The 23,633-nt window shown below is 38.5% G+C and overlaps 2 protein-coding genes and 1 non-coding gene across 7 annotated transcripts; all 3 read right to left on the bottom strand.

Moving 5' to 3' along the window:
* Positions 1–323: 323 nt before the first annotated feature.
* On the bottom strand, positions 324–397 carry LOC112390328 (small nucleolar RNA SNORD107). The gene has a single exon (XR_003001244.1). It is a non-coding gene; the product is annotated as a small nucleolar RNA SNORD107 (small nucleolar RNA).
* Positions 398–3,797: 3,400 nt separating this feature from the next.
* SNRPN (small nuclear ribonucleoprotein polypeptide N) lies at positions 3,798–9,673 on the bottom strand. Its single transcript, XM_024731250.1, has 7 exons — positions 9,536–9,673; positions 8,101–8,252; positions 5,734–5,845; positions 5,129–5,281; positions 4,550–4,688; positions 4,071–4,196; positions 3,798–3,965 (listed from the first exon to the last, which is right to left on the bottom strand). The coding sequence occupies exons 1-7, from the start codon at positions 9,536–9,538 to the stop codon at positions 3,928–3,930; spliced, it is 723 nt and encodes a 240-aa protein (XP_024587018.1). The 5' UTR covers positions 9,539–9,673; the 3' UTR covers positions 3,798–3,927.
* Positions 5,734–23,187, bottom strand: SNURF (SNRPN upstream open reading frame). Of its 5 annotated transcripts, none has more exons than XR_003001238.1 (4): positions 23,064–23,187; positions 18,492–18,587; positions 15,205–15,369; positions 5,734–5,845 (listed from the first exon to the last, which is right to left on the bottom strand). XR_003001238.1 is itself a non-coding variant. In XM_024731252.1 (4 exons), exons 1-3 carry the CDS (start codon positions 23,075–23,077, stop codon positions 15,261–15,263), a joined length of 219 nt encoding a protein of 72 aa, XP_024587020.1. In that variant the 5' UTR covers positions 23,078–23,187; the 3' UTR covers positions 9,541–9,681; positions 15,241–15,260. The 5 variants fall into 5 exon arrangements, 2 of the variants coding, with proteins under 2 accessions (XP_024587020.1, XP_024587019.1); XR_003001237.1 differs by lacking the exon at positions 5,734–5,845 and adding an exon at positions 9,536–9,604; XM_024731252.1 differs by lacking the exon at positions 5,734–5,845 and adding an exon at positions 9,541–9,681 and having other exon boundaries at positions 15,241–15,369.
* Between the last annotated feature and the right edge of the window lie 446 nt (positions 23,188–23,633).

Here is a 23,633-nt window from a genome sequence, read left to right as displayed (position 1 = left end):
GTGGCAGCTTCCTTTTTATATGTCTTTGTTTCCATCTCGCCACCTGTGTGCCTTCTGAGATCCAAGGGTGAGCTCCCATTTTTGCTTTGAACAGTGTGTGTGGGCACAAACACACACACACATATATGTGTATATAAAAAAAAGAAAAAAGAGAAAATAATTAGCTCAGAAAAATCTATGAAAAGAAAATAAGGGATGTTTGAAAAACTGGCGAAGTGTACGACTACACCTGCCATTTCTAGCTATTCAGTTTTCACATGTCAAGCCAACATTTTCTGCCAAGAATAATGTCCTCTGAAAAGTCTATTGAGGCACATTGACTGGATTTCAGAGTGTCCTTTTAAGCTCAAATTTTGAAATCATCATGTTCAGACAAGGTCCTGTGTCATCATAAACCTAGTCAAGGCCTCTGCAATACACTCCTACTTTTTTCTTTAAACAAGGTTATTTTACCTTGTGGTTTGGTCCACAAAAGGAGTGGTTTGTTTCTGTCCTAAAGGCAGCTAATACGACTTTTAGCCTTGTTGCAACACTACTGGGTAGAATCCACAATGACATTTCAGAAAATTCAGTGACCAGATTCTCTCTTCCTTTGGCACTGCATATGACTGAAAAAGGTTCAAGACCAAAAAAAAAAAAAAGATAACATGCATTGCTTTATTTTAAGAAAATACAAATACTGAAAATTATTATATTTATGGCCAGTCCCAAGGGAATTAGAATGCAAAGATGAGTACAACAGAATCTGGCAATGTATTATAAACTGAAAACCATGTATCTGAAAATTTCATGATACAGTAGAGGCTTATAACGGACTATGTGCTGTAATCAGTAAAAGTTTTATTTGAAATTAATACAATAAAGTGTTTCTGATCTTTGTAAGATTTTGAAAATTCTAGACAAGTACTACCATTTTCAGATAATTCCATAAATTACCTCTACCAGTAAAGACCTATAAAACAAAACATCAGCTTTGTTTACAAAAATTAAAGACTTCTGATCTCACTTATAATGTGGAATCTAAAAAATCTGAAGAATAGAATGGTGATTGCTTCCAGGGTCTTAGGGGGTGGGGGAAATAGGGAGATGTTGATCAAAGGCAATAAACTTTCAATTATAAGATGAATAAGTTCTAGGGACCTAATGAACAGCATGTTGACTAGTTAACAATATTACATTGTATACTAAAAATCTGCTAAGATGGTAGATCTTAAATATTCTCACACACACAAAAAAAGAAATGATAACTATGTAAGGTAACAGACGTGCTAACTAAACTTACTGCGGTAATCTTCTCACTATATATACACATTACAAGACATCATGCTGCGTACCTTAAAATTATACAATGTTATTTATCACTTAGATATCAATGAAGTTGGAAAAAATTACAGGATTTTAAAATTTGACAGGATTACATGATTAAGTAACAATGAGTCTATGAAGGCAGGGAACTATGTCACATCTGACATGCTTTTACACCAAGTCCAGTTTACCTATCACATAAGCACAGAATACCACAAATAACTCAGAAACATGAAGGTTATTTAAGGTAGTATAACTATTATATCCCAGAATTCTTACTTCAGTTTTAAAACGTCCCAGAATTCTAATTGAAACTGTAAACCACACTGAAAATATGTATTGCTATGCATTGTGTATATATTTATGGAGTCAGTTAATAAATGTGAACAGGAAATCAGTAAGTTGTTGTCCAACCATGTTTTAGATGAAACATGTATTCATTTAAATGCAGGAATGCAGGAAAAATTCTTAGGGACATCAAGTATTTACTTCCATGAATGTTTGCAAACTGAGTATACTGGTACATGACCCCAACGGAACTCTGCAGAAGCTTTGAATTAGCAATCCATAACAAAATACCCACACTTACCTTATTATACCCAACATGCAATTACATGCATATCTGTGTCCCAAGTTTTCTTAGTGTATTTTCCACAATTAAGATCTCTTAAAAAAAAATTCAAGGAAGCTCTAGGCAGAGAAGACTATTATCACCAAACAAAAACAGCCATTAGAAATAAGCATCTTGCAGAATATAGAGCTCTCATCACTCACCTCTCACTTGCAAAAGAGGCCATCTTTAGTTAAGAATATTAGAGAACACGTCTTCTTCAAATATGCTGTAAATATGCCGTGTGACCCATGTCAAAATCTAAAGGCCATGCATGCCAGCAGATGTATACAAGGATGAATGTCTTCCCTCCAAAAACAGAAAAAGAGTACCACAAATTATTTGAAGTTGATCCAGTGAGGAGACCGCTCAGAAAATAAGGCTCTTTACATACGCTTGCTCTAAAAACTGAAGGTTGTATCTGTCATATATATCAGGGTCAATTTTATCCTAAGAGAATGGTTGGTTTTGTCTACAGTGATCTAGATGCCTGGGGCTCTGATAACCACAGTTCCTTTGTAACATTCACAAACTCTGAAAAAAGTATCACATATGTATTATAAAAATCTCCTAAACGAAGGAAGGCTTGGCTTCTTTTGTTCCTTACCTCACGGTGGCCATTGATCTTAAAAACTACTTTGGGATAGACCACATAAAGTTGGTGCCAGCAACTGTAGTCATTTTGAAGGCCCCTTTTCTTCCAGAGACTATTACTTGAACGGTTATGATTTAAAAGCTAGAAAAGGAAACACAAATACAACCTCTGCTGATAAACATCGAAGGAGAAGACACAATCAGTCAACCAGTCTTAAATTATTAAGGAGTTACTACCAATATCTAACTGTGCTATTTTACAAGCTAATTCCTACAATCAATAAGGACTCATTTATTGTCTAGTTGAAACCTTAGTCGTAAAGCTTAAAACCTCCTACCTCTTCCTTTTAAAAGTGATTTCATTGTTCCCTAACCAATTCTAACTGTATCTAGATATCTGGCCATTCCTTAACTATTTAACTGGAAGATAACATCTACTTCTCTGAACACTTCCCGTACATCACTAACTGATGCAGCTGGATATAATCATAATTTGTACTTAGGAGTGTCAACTGTCCCTGGCGGTCCAGTGGTTAAGACTCCATGCTTTCAATGCAGGGGGCGCTGGTTCAATCCCTGGTCAGGGAACTAAGATCCTACATGCTGCGTGGCACGGCCAAAAAGTAAAAGTAAAAAGAAAAAAGTGTCAACTGTATTTCAGAGTGTAAGTTATCTTTAAGTAACACAACTTGTCTCAAATATGCAGTCTCCCCAGCTCCCAAGACCCACGCTCTGCCATTCATTTAAAAATTTGTAAGTAAATACTCACTAGTAGGGAATGATGATTACTCCAGGATAGTGTCATCTCTCTGACTGCACAGGCACAGGCCACAGTAAAAAGCTCATCAACTGAGGTAAACTTGCAAGCAAAAGGAGTACCCTCCTATTCCAAATGCTTTGATTGAATGAACAAAGTCTAATTCAACACCACAGTTTCCTTCTATAGATGGCCTTACAAGGCCTTTCATCACATCTCTACTTTCCTTCAAGAATGTATGGCATAGTAAAGTAGAGAGGGCTATGTGTGAATCTTACATGAACCACTTAACCCCCTGGATCCTTACGTGTAAAGGTTATTACCTGACACCAGTCAGTGCACAAAGTCAAAGTTATGAAGCTGAAAAAAGTATCACAACCATTTTATCATAAGAATTAAAGAGAAAATTATTTAAATGAGTTGGTTAACAGGATTTACCTAATCCAAAATAACTTCAAGACCAGAAAAATCCCAGTCTTCACCCTGACCTCAAAAATAAAAACAAAAGGCAAAAAAATGTACAACAGTAGCTCACAGTTTAATTTATGCATTTATTAGCTAATATTAATGCAGCAGAGAAGACAAAAGCTCACAAACACTCCACACATTTCACAAGACACATTGCAGGAAAAAAAAGTGACTAAGAAGGATCAATAGTATCCTAGGGTCTTGGTGGACGCATTCCTGGGGGAGGTGGACCTTGAAAAGAAAAAGCAAAATTCCATGAGATCATAAAATAATAGAAAAACATATAAATATTCAGGGGCCTGGATAGCACCACTGAGAATATGAATACCCACTAACCTCTTATTCCTGGTGGAGGGGGTCTCATCCCTGGAGGGGGCATGCCTATTGGCGTCCCTCGAGTAGGAGGAAGCCCAATTGGTGGGCCCATGGGTGGTCTCATACCAGGCGGAGGAGCCATAATTCCTAGAATGAAAAATGGCAGAAATAAAGGCCTCATAAATCAGCTAAGATGGGAGCATTAAACACAAGATAATATTTAAAGAAATAAGCCTGGTGCTAAGTAGAGTTGAACAATTTCTCCTTGACCACTGCCATGCTGGCCATCCCAACTCAAAAGAGTCCATAGCCTTTCATTTAAAATCAGTGTCCAAAAGTGGAAAACATATTCCAAGTTCCTAGTTAGGAGTTAGGCTGGGCCTTAATTCAGTATCTTCTTATTTTTCATCATCACTCCTCAAGATGATACAATTTTTTCACAGGTCCACACCTATATCTAAGAATCAAATTCTTTTAGCTCTTGTCCATCAATTCCTTACCTGGAGGTGGAGTTGCTCGACCAACAGGTGTAGGTGCAGTCCCACGCCCTGGTGGATACTGAGTTGGGGCTCCAGCAATGCTCGCAGTAGCAGCAACTGCAGCAGCTGCGACAGTGCCTCTTCCCTGTGGGGTCATTACCTGAGAAGGAATGGTTAGAAAGACAGTAAAGGTAAGGCACTTCCTTGCATCATTCAAATACAGAAAATAAGCAGTTGATCACGGACTATTAAAAAATTAAGGCAATTCTGCACTTCTCTTATTCTCATTTTAAAAAATCTTGGCACACTATTACATTCTCCTTTAAACTGAACATGCCCCCTTTTAACCTAATCAGCCCTTTTGCATTTTCTCAACTCCGGTTTATCCATCCATATTCCTCTTCACTCACCAACAGTGGTGAGTTACTGTTATCATGGTGGCTTTAATCTACTGCCTTCCTAATGTACATCTGTACCTTTCTTCCCTCTACAGTATACGCTGCTTACATAGTATAGTACGTACACTCAGATTTTTCAATCTCCTCAGCCTCAGGTTCTAGGCACTTTCTCCCAATAATATAAAAACTTGTGGTTCCTCACCTGTTGGGATGGCCCCCCAACCCCTCGGACAGGGCCTGCTAATCCAGCAGGAGCCTGGGGAATTGGAACACCAGCTGGAACACCTCTGCCAGCTGCCCTACCAACCCCAGGGCCTCCTGCAGCTCCAGCAAGTGGTACCCGAGCAATGCCAGTCTGAAACAAAGAAGTTATAGCTTGAAATCAAATGATTTATGAAAGTTATCAATAATCTTATTCCTAAAAAACTACCCCTTTCCCACCATTTTCCCATTATTACCTATCTCATATTAGTTCTGTATTCAAAATAGCATCATGGAAGGCATCCTACAGATTAAATTGTACATTTGTCAAATTGTGAGTCCATATATTTTCACGACCCTACCAAGAGGAAATAAATCACCAACTCCTACCCTTACCTAGGTTGCAGCCAGCAGGTGGACTAACCCATCAGAAAACCCTTAATCTCCCAGAATAGACAAGCAAGAACTTACATCAAGTGCCAGGCACGTGTTACTTGACAAAGGCACACTATACTGTGCCTCTGCTGTACCCTGATTTAGCAAATATTTCAAATAACGTGATGTCCTTCCACATTAATGTTCTGTCCTGTCCTACATCTTCCTTACATCTTTGGGGGGTGGTCCCTCCACAGTCATGGAAACCAAGTTCTCCCCACGCAGCAACACCAGACCCAAAACCCGCTTTTCTTCACGCTCTGGCTGCTTAGCATTCTTTGGCCTGTAAATCAGAAGAAAATTTTAGTATGATAAGTTATGGGTCACTCACTAACATTTTTATAGATAAGTATCAATGAAGACAATAATTAATGCTCAGATGCTCATACTCAAACAGTTAATGAGTTATGACAAACAAAACTAGACTCAACTGATATATAAGGGTGAATGGCTCTTTTCCTATCATACTTCAATCTTCCAGAATGTTCCCTCAATGTTATACTACAGCAAAACTAATTACTTCTTTGTGAAACACAGATGCAAGTAACGCAGCTAGGACTGTTTTTTTAATAGTACTGATTGCAAAACTTGGAATTTTACTTTTTTCTTTCAGTTTTACTGCAATATAATTGACATACAGCACTGTGTAAGTTTAAGGTGTACAGCATAATGACTTACACACATCATGAAATGATTACCACAATACGTTTAGTGGACATCCAACACGTCTTATAGATAAAAAAGAAAAAATGTTTTTCCTTGTGATGAAAACTCTTAGGATTTACTCTCATAACAACTTTCATATATAACATACAACAGTGTTAATCATAATCATCATGTCGTACATTACATCCCTTGTACCTAATTATCTTAAAACTGGAAGTTTGTACCTTTTGACCACTTTCATCCTCCCCCATCCCCTACTCTGGTAGCCACAAATCTGATCTCTTTTTCTATGAGTTTGTTCTTGAAGTATAATTGACCTACAACACTATGTTAGTTTCTGATGCACAACACAGTAATTCAATATTTCTATACATTATAAAATGATCGCCACTGGCTAAGACTTTAAAGACAGGCAAAACTGAAACCTCAAGTTTTCATGTTAAGATGGGATTTAAATCATTTTTTAACTAAATTAGTAAATATTGACGACAGACAACTGAAATAAGAGATGGGAACAGCAAGAGGCAATGACGGCATACCAAAAAGTTTTTAATAACAGACACCTGTTTATTCCTGGACTTACCACATACTATATAACCATGGGAAATTTTTTTGAAAACTTTCTTCTAACCTCTGTGATTCTAATTTCTTCATCTGTCAGCAGCAAAAATCATACATGCATGAGGCTTATACCACATACTACAGGTAATGCATTATTTAGGTGAGATTATCCCTGTAACTTACTGAAGAGTGAAACAGAAATTAAGAATATACCTAAAGCATTCATCAAATGTCTGTAGTATTCATCAACACTGTATTTTTAAAAATTCTTTTCAGTGAAAAGGCAGATTATTTAAACAAAAAATTAACATTGAAGCATTCACCATCCTAAAATTTCTGAAATGATCCAACTTTGTATGCAGGAAGACGACTAAGAATGAATAAAAAGGGAAGGACAGGAATATGTTACTAATTCTATTCAGATTTGAGAAGAACAGACTTATAGCAGTCAGGCAAAGGTCATCATCACCTTTCTCTTCATATCTGAAATCCCTAAATGAAGTAGTCAAATTAAATTTTTGGACAGTATATCGTTAACTGTGGAAACAGAAGAAATAAAGCCAATGGTCAAGGGTGATGCCTTGTAAATTCTGCCAAGAGCATGAAACAAAGCCATCTTGAACATCTGGAGATATTACAATCACTGACCCAAATACTCTGAATGAAAAGTCAACTGAATGGAAGTAGAATGTCCCTGGGATCTAGCAAGTGGCATGCTCTTCTTGTTAAAGGAAGCTCCCCAATCACAGGTGCAAAGAGGGTGACCTCCTATGGTAAGGCACGTACAGACATTATTTCTGAAGAAACAGCATGGGCAAATCACAAAGATAAATAAGCAAGGGGATTAGGGATTGAGACCAAATCAACACTGACCATGAGGATTCAGACAAAACAAGGGGCATGCAAAGAGGCTGGCCAAACAATTGCTAGACACAGCCTGAATTATTCTATTCACATCTCAACTCCTCAACCATGAAGAGTAATTGTTATTCTTAAGATTCCCTCAATCTGAAGGAATGTTGCAGATTAATGTTACTGATCATTTCTCAATTTTCTAAATAAATATAACTTGTTCTTTTGATCATACCATACAGTCTTATTCTCAGTTTAGTTCATAATTGTATTTCCAAAATTAAAACAGTAGTGTGGATACAGCTGACTCTTAATACTGGGAGATTCATCCAATTCATAGATGAGGCCAGGACATTAGACAAGAGACCAGTCCTGCCTTTACCCTACCTCCTTCAGTTACCCTCCCTACTGTTCAGCTTCTCCCTCAGTATCCCACTGCACAAACCCAAATGGCCTTACTTGATCTTCCTGAACTCATCACAATCACAGAGGATCAAGTTCATATGTTTGTCAAAGGCCTTAAAGGTGCCAATGAAGATCCGGCCATCTTGCAAGATACATCTCATCCTATAGTCAATGTGCTGCAGCATCTTGCTGCTCTTTCCCACAGTCTGGAAGGAGTAAGAGAAGAGTTAGTCATCAGCTTGTCTGCAGCTACTTTCTAACCCTTTCCTGTTTCTTCCCCACTCCTATACCAATCCAAACCTGGCTTTCTTAACAAAAATATCATGCCTCCATTTCTTTTCTCCATACCTTTAAGATACTAGACCAAATTTGGACCCAGGACCATTTATACTCCCCTATGGAACGCTCTGCTTCTCAGAATCCCTCCCTATGCAGTTTTCCAGTACTCTAAATATATTTCCTCCCCAATAGAGACTCCCAAACCCAGCTCTCCCTCTAGTATTCCATCATTTTAATCCCTGTCCTTTCCCCAATTCTAATCCCAAGCTCCATCCTCATACAGAATACTTTACGCTGTTAGCTATTTCTTTTCCTCTAGACACCTAGCGAAATGGTGGGAAACTCCTAACTCCATCAAATCTTTGCAACTCCCATCGACCCACTGCAAATACGATGTATCATTTTTCAGTTCCCTTGTAAAGATCTCTGTCCTAGTTCCACCACACCCCACATCCCATATAATTCAGAACTTTGATCAGTGTTCCTCAAACTCTTTTTCTTTCAATTTTGTCCCGCTAAGGCACCTTTTTAAAAGATTTTCATCCTTATTGCCCACTCCAATGAAACTTTAATATGCAGAAATACTGTATCTACATACTGTGGCCCTTTTGAAGACCACAAACCACTGTCAAATCTAACATTCTTCCCATTCCTCAAAAACTAATTTTCAGTCCCTTTGGATATCTTTCCAGTTAAGAATATATGTTCTTGATTAGCTAAACTTAAACAGAAACACAAAATGGATTAGGATGCTGTATTTCTCTCTACAGACAGCCTTCCTTTGTACCAAGCAAGCCTCAAAGCCCCAAACCCCTCCATTTTTCTTTCCCTGCTGATTCTGCCAAGGCCTTTCCCCTGGCTGTGGTTTTGTTGGACCCTCCATTTTTAAAGTAGTCTTGTTATATATTGAAATCTGACCTCAGAGTCCCCCATCTGCAGGACGGTCCCTTACCACTGTAATTATGACCAAAAACTCTCTTTTGTATTTCCTCACAATGCAAGATTCCTCTTAAGATGTTTCCCAAACCATTATACCACTGTAACAGGACAACAGACATAGGTCTTCACCAGTTGTTATTCCATGAAATGAAGCGTCATCTCTATAGATTAATTCCATATTAAGAACCCCCAAACACCCCACACTCTGGAAATCTATTATATAGGGCATTTACATTAGCTTCTCACCCCTCTGCCCTAATATACATCTTACCATGATTGCTGTTCCACCAAATCCAACGTCCACAGGCAAGTTTCAGGATCCTTAAGACCTAAGGGAAGGCTACAGATAAAGGTATGACGCACGTTCTCCTACAAACAATGCAAGCTCGGGCGGAAGCTTCGAATAGTAGATGGAGCCTGCAGAGGAAAGCATGATCTAGCTGCACTGCAATCTACCATGTTTTAAGACAGGTAGACAATTTTGTATGAAAAGCACTATAAAAGACATTCAAAAGCATCCCCTCATACTCTCATACCCACCAAGTAAACACCAAATTTCACTATTCCGTCACCTTAACTTCCACATTGTACACACCCAGAGTTAACAGGTGGTTAAATTTAATTTTACACAGAAATTTTTAAACGTTTCAAAAATAAGCTTCATTTTCCATTCCCCAAATGCATTATTTTTTCTTTCCATCCTCATTTAAGGTAGTGTTTCATTCTCTGGTCACAAATTAACACCAAGTCATCTCAACTTCAACATTTTGGTATCTCTAAGTTTCTCCATCTGAGTTAGTCCAAACTTTTGCTCCTTCGCTGAACTACCTAAATGTTTTCTACCTCAGTGTTCCCTTTCCCCAAGCCAAAGTCCCTTCAAAATAAGCTAGGAAATCTCCCTTCACCAAGAAGCTAATATATTATCATATACCTGCTTAAGGTGTCCTTTGTTAAAAGGGGACATAAAACTACTAAATGTTTACACGGATATACGGTCAACTTTCTTAGTAATCAAAGAAACAGGCATTAGAACAACACTCTCATTTCCCCCCAATATACTTAAGAAAATGCTTTGAATAAGTATGAGAACCAAACCTAGCCAAAACTGGTAAAGGGTCTCAAACTGCTAATTATACTCATTTAAAAGGAAACACACAAATTGTTGTCTCCACTATGTCTCTATATTCAATAGAGAAAATTTGCAAACAGTAAACTGCTTAAGTACATTTAAAATCTATTTTAGGATGTGAAAATGAAGTCATTTAAATAGTGGTTATGAACTATGGCAACATCAAAACAATAAAGTAGAAGAATGGTGAGGATACCATTATACATGTGGAAATATAACACTAGATTAGAAGAGATCATAATGATATAAAATAAATAATTCAGTAAGGATGGTAAAATGCAGAGGGGATGTTTCGCTATAATTACCAAAATTTGATGGCAGTTCAATACATTTTTATGAGAACTTGGAGGGTATCAGGTTTTCTAATAAAATAAACTGATCATTACTCAGAGTATCTCCCAAGCTTTGTTCTCCACATGTAAACCACCATGCATCCTTTGTGCAGCTTTTCCTGAAAGTCAATCCTCCTCCCAATAAATGTAGTTTCTAATCCAAATTCACATGAGAAGTTTAAGGCCTATAATTCAGATGTTCTGAATTCTGACAGGATTCTCTATAAAGCAGACTATAAATTCAGGAATACTTCGTATATGTTTGAATCACTAGCAACTTCCACTTTTATGATAACATATCTAAGATTTAAGATCTTCATCAACCTATGGAGACAGGAAGTAAATCAAGTGGTTATCTGAACTAGGGGTGGAAATGGGGAATGAATTAAATGAGCACGAGGGGATCTTACTTGGGTAATGGAAAATACTAAGAGTATATGTGGCAGTGACTGCAAAATTCTGTAAATTTACTAAAAAGCACTTGTTTATAACTGGATAAATTCTATGGTATAGGAACTATACACCAAGAAAGCTGTTTTTAAAAAGTAAACTGTCTGGACTTTCAAATAATGGTCAAAGTTCATAGTAAGATTACTTTTTACACTGCCATTGGTGCCCTCAAAGAAAAATAACACAGCTAAACGTTCAACAAGACACTACTACTGGAGCTCACTCCCTTACCAACAATGGAGACATGCTACCAGACAATGAGCCACAAGACAGTGATTATTAGGGGAAAAAAAAGATGTAGCTGGATGTAGCTTTTCAAAACTTCATTTAAAGGAAAGAAATGTAATCACAAAAAAGTTTCAGATGTAAAGATTAATATAATGGAAACCAGTATCAAATGTGCATTTAAGGTGGGAATTTGTAGTCACCTCTCCAGTAAAAGTTTAAAATTCAGAGACAGGGCTTTTACCTTCAAGTACCAAACAGATTTTAGAGTTGAGATTTCCCAATCCGACCTGTTTCAAATGTTCTATCCCGCTTGGCCTTTCAGTAAACACATACGTCATCAGCCCTAGTTCATAGAGTTTAGCTATTAAGAGATGAACAAATGCAAACAAGATTTCCTGGTATAGTGGATCAGAACAAAAAAGGAAGGCCAGTTAGGCATGTGTCTGTCCATCTAACCTGTTTGAGGTTCCAAACCCCTCCCATACCCACTATCTTGTTACCCAGTTATCAAGTATAAAAATGCATCTGGTGATTTGAGTCATGGACTAAAGAACTGGAGACCTCAGAACTGGGGATGTAATATGTATAAAATAATTTGCATAATAGGATATACATTTCACTCAGAATAGGGGTTGACTGACTAGGGAGGTTAAGAAAGGCTTCCCTTAATAAGAGGGACTTGAAATTTAGGAACACTTATCTCTCGTCCCTAAATTTAGCACACCATAATCATGAACCCTTGTAAGGGAAAGGAGATATATCACTTTGTAGAATGATCAAATGTATCTCCACAGTAAAGGAGAACAAAATGCTTTATGAGGAAGAAGATAAGAGCAGCAATGTCACACTGCATTAAGGAATTAGCAGTTACGGTAAATCTCCTGATGAAAGTGCACATAAGCAAATAAATGGCCCAGAGAGCCTGATCAAAAATATCCTGGGATTTCTCAGAGGAGGAAGTTCTCAAACTTTTGAAAGGTGTGGAGTTTGAAATGATTAAACTACGTAAATATGTAAAGCTTCCTTAAATCAAAGGATATGATGGTCAGACTTGGCCAAGCAACATGTAAGAAATGAGAAGTCACAGAATAATGGTAATGTATTAGTGTTCATTCTCTTGGTTAAATAACAGACCCTTCACAGAAAAAAAAAATGCAAAAAGTCTAACATGAGAAAACACAAATAAGTGGAAACTATTAATCCACAAAGCAATGCCATTTAAACCAGAGGAAAACAATGTTTCCCTTTTTGAAACTGTTTATTTATCAAAGGGAAAAAAAAAAGACAACAAAGGTGGTACTGAGAAATTATCACTCCAGGAAGTATTCTTGATGGCAAATCAACACTGCTTATGATGCTGTTAGAAAGCAACATAACAAAACATTTAAGAATCATACTAGTATTTATACCCTAAGCCCAAAATTGGATCCTTACCCTAATAAATTAAAAATACCAAATATATCTTAAAAATATAGCACTAATATTCATAACAGCATAGCAAACTAGGGAAAAAAACACAGGTACAAAGGAAAAGTAAATCATGAATGGACCATCATTTATTCATTACAAATGATAACTGTGAGGACTATGTAATAAAATGAAGGAGTATTAATGATATACATATAAGTGGAATAGTTTAAAAGCATGATTACAATTAACTACATTTTCAAAAGAAAAGCAAAAGGGCAAAATGAAAGAAAATTCAACCTCATGCTGCTGCGGTTGAAACATGGGTATTTAAAGTCTGTGGTTTACTTTCCCATTTTTCTTGGCTATCACTCATATGATTGAGATTTTTATAATGAAAAAAAAAAAAATATCAATTGTTAAAATGCCTTTACCCATTTACAAGTATAGTAGACTTTAGCACTAGTCTTAGACCTGACCCTTATCCCAGAAATTCATCTGGTTCTCTACCCTGGAATATTTATTTCATATACTCTCCTTCTACAACCCCTTTCCCTTCACCACACTGTATATTATCACCACTCCCCCACTGGCCCCATCTTAGTGTTTTCATCTTTGAAAGTGGTTCTCTGAGAGAGATTAGCCAACTTTTTCTTTTAAAGGGAAATATAATAAATATTGTAGGCTTTGCCTGCCATTCAATGTGTCACAAATACTCCCATCTGCCACTGTACTGCCAATAACAGCCACAGGCCATACGTAAATAGACATGGCTGTGTGTCAATAAATTTACAAAAACAGGCAATAAATGGGCCAGATACTTTACCAACTCCTGCTCTATAACAATCCTAGTACCTAGTACTGTTTAGATAAAACGAGCACTTGAAACTCAGAGAACTGGATGGCCCTACTTACAGATCATAATGTATAATTTAAATAATACTTTACTCAGGAACTTACAAGAGTATGTAAACTGCACTGAGAAGCCAAAAAATTCTTGGTTAAAAATAGTCAATTATGCACACTTACTTATTCAAAAACGCCCTTACTCTGGGGAACAGCTGAGGACAATGATCAGATTCTACCCCCCTGAAATCAATTCCACTGTCTTGCAATCAAATCCAATCAATTACTGGAGAATGCTGGGTAAAGGATTCAGCTGGGGAGGGTTTTCCCTTTGCTTTAAAATTTGAAATGATGGCCATGAACAGGCCTAATTAATTTGAGTTGAGGGGTTATATTTCAAAATAGAAATAAAGAAAATCTAGAAGAAAACTCATCTATAAACCCCTTTCCTCTAGTAGTTTCTAAAAAGTATATATTAAACCCTTTGGATTGAGATCTTAATTTTTTAAAAGTTGGGAAGGAAAAATAAAGTATTAAATCAAAATTAATAGCGTTTTCCTAAAACTCTAGGCAACCAACACAAGACACACTGTAAATAAACCTACGTAACATTGAAAAATCATAGATTAATAGCTTTATTACATTGTCAGCTGATTCAAACACATTGGTAAAAAAAAGGTAAGAAAAAGATAAAACAAAAAAATTAGTAAATAAGCATGGGAAATACTTAGCTTCTCATTTGCTAATGGATACGATATGTATTTATAATTCAATAGAAACAAATTATATATAATTAACATAAACAATGAAGATGAAAGTGTAACTGGCACTATATTTTTTCATGACAACAGACTAATGTAATAATTCATAATACAATTCAGAAAATGTACCTTAATTTCAAATTCCTTGACTCAATTTATTTTTACATCTGCATATCCAAGGAAATGATCCTATCTAAAGTTTTATGCCAAGCAATTCACTGAAGCTTTATTTCAAACTACCAGCAGAAAAAAAATGAAGTCTCTCACAAAAAGAAATTATAAAACATATTAGCAGGATATTCAGCAGCTATTTATAATGAAATATTTTTCATATGTTAAGGTGAAAATCAGTACAAGTTAAATATGAATAAAACTACCTAGGGCTTCCCTGGTGGCGCAGTGGTTGAAGAGTCCACCTGCCGATGCAGGGGACATGGGTTCGTGCCCCGGTCCGGGAAGATCCCACACGCCGCAGAGCAGCTAGGCCCGTGAGCCATGGCCGCTGAGAGGCCCACGTACCACAAAAAAAAAAAAAAAAAAAAAAAAAAAAAACTACCTAAAAAAGCAAGGACTATACAATGTCTGAAAAGTAATACATGACGAGTATCAGGGTAAAAGCATTAAGACCCTGCTTTTACTTTTTTAAACTTTCTGCTATGTGTTTATTTGTATGAAGCCTTTAAGAAAAAAAACTTCTTTGGACATATCCCAAATAATTAAATGACCTCCAAACACCCTACCCTTTAATTAGTTCTTTATTCTTGATCATAACTGCATCAGCTCTAACCTGTTTTGTTTTGTTTTCTCTCTTGGAATCAGCTACCTGGGTGTTCCAGTACTTCTTTAACCACCTCTTGGTGTCTCAGCTAAGAATGCCTGTCTCAGTTCCGCCTGGAAATCCACCACAGGTACTTGCTGCTGCTGCTGAGATCGCCTTGGATACAGGTGACACCTATGACAAGAACACAATACACATAAATGAAAAGACATTTTCCTATATAGATAACAATGTGAAAGAAAACACAGAGACCCTTACATTTAAGGAGATCCTCATTTAGGGTCACAGCATGCCATTACCTTATGAAGAAAGTATAAAACTGGAGACTCCACACAGAGTTACTGGGACTGAGGGATACTTACCCTCTTCGGGGATACTAGCAAGGAACTTAAAAAAAAAAAAAAAAGGTCTTTTTGTTTAAAATGCCCTGTGAAAGTACCATCAGTTTAATATCCATCACTTACTTTCCAATCTGGAAACAATTCTTTAACCCCCAAGGAGGGAGGTGGGCATTTGTTAAGGCATTTCCAGTGAGACATTAAGGCTGTCATTCACGCTGACAAGAAGTCATTACCTGAAACAAAGAACTTCCAGGGCCCAGGCTATATAAGCCCTTAAACTACGTAAACAACCATCTATTAGTCATCAGAGAATTCTGGAAAAAAACGCTCAATATATTCCTACCTATCAGTCATCTGGCTGTGAATCTGATCCTGAGGATAAGAGATGCAGGAGGTTACACAGTTGCTGGCTAATAATACAAGCACAAAAAAAAAAAATCACCAGCCATTTCTGCCCTTGTTGATAAGTATATATATATGAAAATATTCAACAGCAGCTGGATTTGAAAATGGGACTATGATAAAAGGTCTTCCGCTATTTTCTGTAGTTTTTAAATAACATTTTTAACATTCTGTTATATAATAAAGAATTAGGCTGGAGGTAACCTCTAATCCTTTGAGTTTAACAAGTGATAGCAGTATCTTTGTTATTCATGGTGGGCCTCTGGGATCACACCAAAGTTAATGCTAACTAGATGACTCAGGATTAAAGCTGGGCTTAGAGAATATCAATACTGCTTACCTGTTCCTATAATCCACTCACAAAGTGGATAAAGGTGGCTGGGGAAATTACACTATTTTCCTAACTCAAAACTCCCCTCAGATTCTTCCCCTAGTGCAGCACCCTCTAGTATTTTTACATAATATACATAACACATCAGGAAAATGAAGTTATTTCTTCTTCAAAAGCAACAAAATATTTCCATAGATACTGACAAACTAATGCCACCTAAAGCAGTCTTTTACAAGATTAGGATACCATAATCTGTTATACTGGTCCACATTGATGCTGCACTGGATAAAGGCTCTAATAAAATATAACAAATATGATCGAACCTTCACCCACTAACAAAGATCCTCCCCCAAGAAATCCCCTCCACCCATCTCTAAACTACCTCAAGATATTTCTAGAGACTCTGGGGAGGAAAAAATGGCACTTTTAAAAAACTCTGAAGTTACAAGAGACTGAAGGGGAAAAATTACATTACTATATAAAAGAAAATAGGCAAATGCCTATAATAAAGGACAAACTATAAACTATTCACTCTTAAATATTCCTTTTCAAAGTAATTTCCAAAACGAAAATGTAACAAAGAATAATGAACTATGAAGAATAAGTAAAATAAACATGGGAAAATGGAGAAATCTTTCGCCTCACCAATAATTTTAAACGTGCAAATATACTGAAGTTTTTCCACATATAAAATGAACAAATAACAAAAATAAGACGCAAAATGTTATCTACTTTTTACAATTTCTGTAAAAAGCTTTACATTTGAAGTGAAATAAAATACAAATAAATATTAATAACTACAGCTAACCCTTGAACATGGGTTTGAATTGCATGGGTCTACTTATATGTTGAGTTTTTTTCCAATAAATATATTGGAAAAGTTTTTGGAGATTTGTGACAATTTGAAAAAACTTGCAGACAAACCACAGAGGATAAAAATATCGAAAAAAGAAAAAGTTAGGTATGTCATGAATGCATAAAATATATGTAGATATACATTTAACATAAAAATATGTGTTAATCAACTGTTTATGTTATCAGTAAGGCTTCTGGTCAACAGCAGGCTATTAGCAGTTAAATTCAGGGGAACTCAAAAGATATATGGGGATTTCTGCCTATGTGGGGGGTTGCGCCCCAACTCCCTTGTTATTCAAGGGACAACTGCAATATTAATTTTCAGATTGACTGCTCTTACCTTCATTGTAATAACTAAGAAAAGCAAGCAACCTAAATATCCATCAGTAAGCTAATGATAAATGTAACTATGTTATTACAACACCCATACTCTGCAATTTGTAAAATAAGGTAGATTTATATGCACTGACATGGAAAGATCCCCAAGGCACATTGTTACAGAATAAATCTCATGTATGTAAACAAACAAATCACAAAGATGCCTCCCCTCACCCTATGTGTGTACGCATGAATGCATAGGAAAAAGTTTGAAACAATAGAGATCGAAGTACCTGAGGATTATATCTGGAGAGAGAAGGGGAATGGAGTAGTGGTATACTGAAGGAGGCACTCACTTTTTATCTCAAAATTATGTGTTTTAAGAAGAGATTATATTCATATATTACTAATACTTATAATTTTGAAAAATAACAGCTTTAGGAAAGAAAAATGATGTTACCCACAGATACTGTCAAGATTTGTGGTAATGACAAAATGCACATAACTGTAGACTTAATATATACCATGTCATTAGAAATGTTAATATATTTTTAATTGAAATGTCCCTTCTAGAAATACGTATGCATATCCTAAATAAAGGGAAAAAATGTATACAAGTTTTTAACTGGGTAAATGTACTAACTAAAAATAAAATTCTAAATATTGCAAAGAAAGCATGAATACATAAATTAATATCTCTTCAAAGCACAGAACATTTTGCAAGCACAGAAAAAGTGACTTAGTAACAATATAAATACAGCAGAAATAATTTTAATATAAATATGTTGAAGGATGTAGAATTTTATCAAGATACCACTCACCCACACATATATGGAAAAAAGGGAAATACTTATTACTAAAATTTTAACAAAAGTTGAGTTAAGTTAGGATGGCATGGTTAAGGATGATTTAACTGCTTTTTTGCTATATCGATATAACATGCACAAGCTTCTTTCATTAATTAAATTCATTTCAAGCCCCTGATCACAGGATACTTTGTTCCAATTTGAAAATGCCCTAAATTGGTTCTCAACGCTGACTGTACTCACTCCTGGTTGCTCAGTGAGGCTGTTCTTCTCCGTTTGACTTGGACTTCTACCTCTGGTACGTGCTGTTCTGTGGTCCGTCTCAGGTGTAAACGGTCCCTGAAGCAGAAAGAGGATTTGTTTTATCCACTTCATCAATTTTTGAAATAACCATTTCTTTAAAGATTATAGGGACTTCCCTGGTGGTCCAGGGGTTAAGAATTTGCCTTCCAATGCAGGGGACATGGGTTCAATCCCTGGTCGGGGAACTAAGATCCCACATGCCACAGGGCAACTAAGCCCATTCACCACAACTACTGATCCCACGCCACAACTAGAGAGCCTGCGCGCTGTGACAAAAGACGCCGCATGCCACAATGAAGATCCCATGTGCCGCAACTAAGACCCAAGGCAGCCAAATAAATAAATAAAGATTATATTTAGAACTATATTTAGTATGATGGAGTTTTTAAACTCCATCTAATTAACCTAATTAAATCTAATTAAAACACGGTAGAGTGATGTATGTCAATTATATCTCAGTAAAACTGAAAAGAAAAAAAAGTAAAATTGAAATCTTAGAATATCTTTATCCACCAATAGTCAAAATCTATCCTAAAACCTATCGTATCCTAGTCTATCCTAAAACCACTTTCTCCCTTCATATACAGATATAAAACTATACACTTACAGAGATACATTTATATACAGGCATACTACCCATACCTACATATCCCTGAAAAATAACGTTGATTCTAAAAATGGTTTGAAAAATATTTTACTATGATAGATCATTTTGTATAGTGGAATAAAGAATAAAATTTAAATTTCAAAATGTCTAAGCAACCTCTTGTGCAAATGCTTCTTAGGATTTGCAAAATAAGAAATTTTAAAACTGTATAAAAAAAAGAAACAGCCACTGACATTATAATCTTCAGAACAGCGCACAAAATGTCTGCTCAAAGGATCTGAACATGAAATCTACTTGGGTCAACCAGATTAGAAACTACAGGAACCACTCATGAAATTGAAATTCTAAAATGTCAAATCAGAAAGGAGAGAAAGGCATTTTACACAAGTCATGCAATGTAATATATCAAAGGCAGAATTCAAAGGACACATACCAAAAGATAATTCCCTAAACCTGTGCTTTTAGAATTCATGTTTAGATTATGCAAAGTAACCAAAATAGCTTACCAATAACCCCAAATTGTTTTCTTGCTTCAAAAACTTCAATGTTCTAATCAGGCAGTAGAAAAGACCATTTTTTAAGAAATCACATATCAGATTTTTAAATGGTAAAAGTACTGAATATACTTTGCTAATCTCCTTGACCTTTGATTAGACAATGTGACAACACCTAAAGTACCTAATGAGAAAGAAATCCATAAATAGGATTTCATCAAAAGTGAACATTTCAGAAAATGGGCACTTAAGGAAATAAAACGTTATATGTACATAATGTTAATTTTTTGCTCCAAAATCACTTTCATTAAAAAAATACTAATCTGGAAATGCACTGAAAAGAAAATGTGATGAGATCACACAATATTTTTCCTAACGGCCTAATATTCTATCAAATATTTAGGATGCCTTACACCTCTCCCCTCAAAAAAAACTCAATTATAAACTCAATGACTAGGACCTCAAGAATGAGAAATAAAAAAACACAAAGATAATGTGAGGTAATCCCAGTCTGTGATCTTCCAACAAACATAAGACGATCAGTGCCTCCAAAAAAAACGCTATAGAATCATCAAGAATTCTGAGCCACCCAGCATTCAGGAACCAGAAAATAAACTTCTCTGCCAAACCTTTATTAGTGAAGGATGCGGCCTTAACCATCAACAACTCTTGCTCAACGTCCCTTGCTTTAGAAAACAACACACAGTCCTTCGACTAAGTGTCCTTGCTCTAAACTTCAGAAAGCGTTCACACTCCCTCCCCATTCTCAAAAAGCCGTGGTACTATACCAAATATTCACAAGGCAGGAGAGAGACCTTCAAACTTCACCTCTTTCCACAGGGTCCGCCATATTGAGGTCCTGAGCCCGAGGGCAAGGCTACAAAATGGCGGACCAGGAATGATGCACACTCATCTTGCAAAGGGCCAAATGATCAGAAGTTCATATTTGAAGCACTATCTTCCTACAAGCAGAAAAAAATAGGTGCAAATCATATAAGTATCGCAAAATACCAGACTCCTGCTATTTTTCAAACTACTGGAAAATAATTCCAGAACAAAGCTTCCCAGGCTTCTGAATTTGTATTTTCCTTAATTACATTCTAACTCAGCACACAACCAGGCGTACTGTTTATGATGCACGAGAAAAAAAAGAAAAAAGGCAAGCATACCAAAATCCTGCAAAGAAAGTCCTTAAAAATATCCCCCCAAAAATCAAAGTAGTGAAATACATAATACAGTAATAGTTACTTTGTTAATTATCCTTTCTCAGCAAATATTCACAGCCGCTCCAACTTCAAAAATGATGGAACGAAACCATTAATTTAAAAATTCGATTAAGGGCAAGAATTCACTAATCCCACATACACCCACATTCTACTTTTCTCTCTCCAGTTCTCCTTGAACAAGCACAACTCAGCCCTCAGTTCCTAGGAGCTCTGGAGGAGCTGCGACCCCCTGATTTAAGGAAAGTATCTATAAAGATGACATCACCAATGGAATATCCAGCGATTAAGAAATACGACAGACACTTAAAAGAGATGCAGTTGTGGAATTATATAACCTGGAAAGTTGAAATCAGAGGTTATAGGAACGGGAGTTGTCTAAAGGGATACTGAAGCCACCTGAATGTGGCGAACAATTAAGACTGTTCACAATACAACCTAGGGAGAATCTACAAAAATGGAAAAGCTCCTGCACCGGTGATGGGGGCTGTCTGAAGTAGCACAGTAAATCCCGGAATGCCCTCACCTCTCTTGGCCTCCAGGCCCTTAAGCGTAACAGAAAACCAGGGGCACAGTGCGGCTGCCCTGCCATTCCAGGCAGGCAAAGAATGTACAAATTGCCCCCTGTATAAATCTCTGATCTCCCCACCTTCCCCACTCCACTGCGGCACTGCAAGGAAATGGTGGAACGCCAGGCAGTGGCTGAGCAAACCTGTCTCCTTCCTCCCCTCCCCCTACCCCCACTGCGGCACAGTAGGGAAGAAAACAGGGATTGGGCACACAGGTGAAGGAGGTGGCTGGCCACCCCACACAGCAAAGACTGCGCAAACCCCTTCCCCCGAAGCATGCCCCACCGCAGGGGGGAAGTGGTGTCGTCACTGCTGCGCCTGCGCACCCTAAGCCCACACCTTCCCTACTGCGGCATTAGGACGCGGCAGCCGCCCACCCAGGCCCGCCTCCTCTACCTAGGACGTCGCTTTGCAGAGGGTGCGGCTGACACCCCTGCCAGGCAGAAGTGGCACAGCTGCCCCTCCCACACTGCGGCACTGGGGGGAGGGGCAGCACCCCCCCACACACACACACACACACACACACACCCCTCGCGCCTGCGCAGACCCATACAGCTGCGGCAGCAGCCATCTTCGCGGATCTGCACAATGGCAATGACGCGACACCGACCCCCGCACACTCCCGGGCTGGCCTTAGAAATTCTCATTCCAAACGCAGGGAAAACCTATGCGAACGAGAGACACCCCTACGTGTCACATCCCAGAACCTGGCAGGTCCCCCGCAGGATGCACTAAACAGGCTGTGGACATCATATCCCTCATCTTACACCAAACCCACAAATGTGAGAAATATAAAGGACTTAAGTATATAAGGACCGGACATTTCTGCAGCCACCCCTTCAGCTGAGGCGCAGGGTAGGAGTTTCGCCACAGTATTCAAATTCTAAGAGCACCACTAGTCACAGAAAATTGAACGTTTTCTTTTCTTCAAACGAATGGCCTCCTCCAACTGCCCGCCCCCGCCCCTGCCCCTCCCCCTTAACCGCCTCTACCACTGCCCAGAGAGCAACTCCGCGAGTCCGCGAGACCCCCAGCCCTGTCACGGCCCCACCGCCACCCTGCGGCCCCCGTCATCGCTGTCACCCCGCCGTCCCCACACACCGTGGCAACACAGGCCACCCCGCCACACTCCTGCCGCCCCCTTCATATCAGTGCCACAGGAACCACCCCAACCACCCCCTCCCACTACTGCCACACACCAGTGCCTCCGCGGACACAGCACCTGCTGCCCCCTGGCCAGTACTGCGGCCCCAATGACCCCACCCTTTGTACCCTCCCCCACTTAACACACCACAGTGGCCACCGCGATGTACCCTCGCCACCCGCAGTCACGGCCTTGGACCTCAAGGACAAAGGGCCACCCTAGAGAGGGTCTGAGGGGACGCGACAGGATGGTGCAGATACGCCAAGACCTGACAAGACGCGGAGAGAATACCCCCGAGGAGGGTCAGCCCAGCCCCAAGCCTCCAGAAGGTGCCCTATCCGGCCTCCGGACAAAGAACTTGAGGGCCCAGATCCCCAGTAAATACTGAAACACTTCTAGTTCTGGAAGCCTGGGACATCATGCAAACAAAAATGTTTCCCATGCTGCCTCTGAGGGAAGACACCACACGGCTGACCTGGCCCGCTCCATCGCGCCGCTGGCCGCTCCTCAGAACACAACGTTAGGCATCTCCGGCAGCAGCTCCACTCTACGCGGCCTTTGCCGGGGCGGCACCAAGAAATACGCCGGCTTTGCCTGCGCGTGCGCGGCAACCCCCTCACCACCGGGCCTTGGGCACGCATGCGCGTCTGTTTGCCGCAGTAGCGGTGCCGCAGCCCTGCAGGTGCCCCGGCGCCCTACCTGACAGGAAAAACTGGGGGATGGTATCTTCCGGACCCCAGGTGATCAAAGCACGGGGGCCTTAGGGGTGGGGGGAATCCAGGAGCCACCACCAGCCTGCAGTTAATGGCTCTCAGAGTCGCACTAAATGTTACAGTGGTACTTCCACCCAGGGGAGTGGGAATTGAGTATTTATTTTTTGTGAACATTATAAAGTCCGTACCTTTTTCAGATTTCCTTAGGTTTTTCCCCAGTGTCCTTTTCCTGTTGAAAGGGTGTCCTTTTCCTGTTGAAAGGTAACATAAATATTATGTTCAGTAGTCATGTTTCTTTAAAACTCCTCTTGGTTGTGACAGTTTAGATTTTT

The sequence above is a fragment of the Neophocaena asiaeorientalis genome, unplaced genomic scaffold, assembly GCF_003031525.2.
Source record: "Neophocaena asiaeorientalis asiaeorientalis breed wild unplaced genomic scaffold, Neophocaena_asiaeorientalis_V1.1 scaffold697, whole genome shotgun sequence".
NCBI classification, from domain to species: domain Eukaryota; kingdom Metazoa; phylum Chordata; class Mammalia; order Artiodactyla; family Phocoenidae; genus Neophocaena; species Neophocaena asiaeorientalis.
The sequence above is the reverse complement of the archived record's forward strand: the minus strand, read 5'-3'. Positions and strand labels throughout refer to the sequence as shown.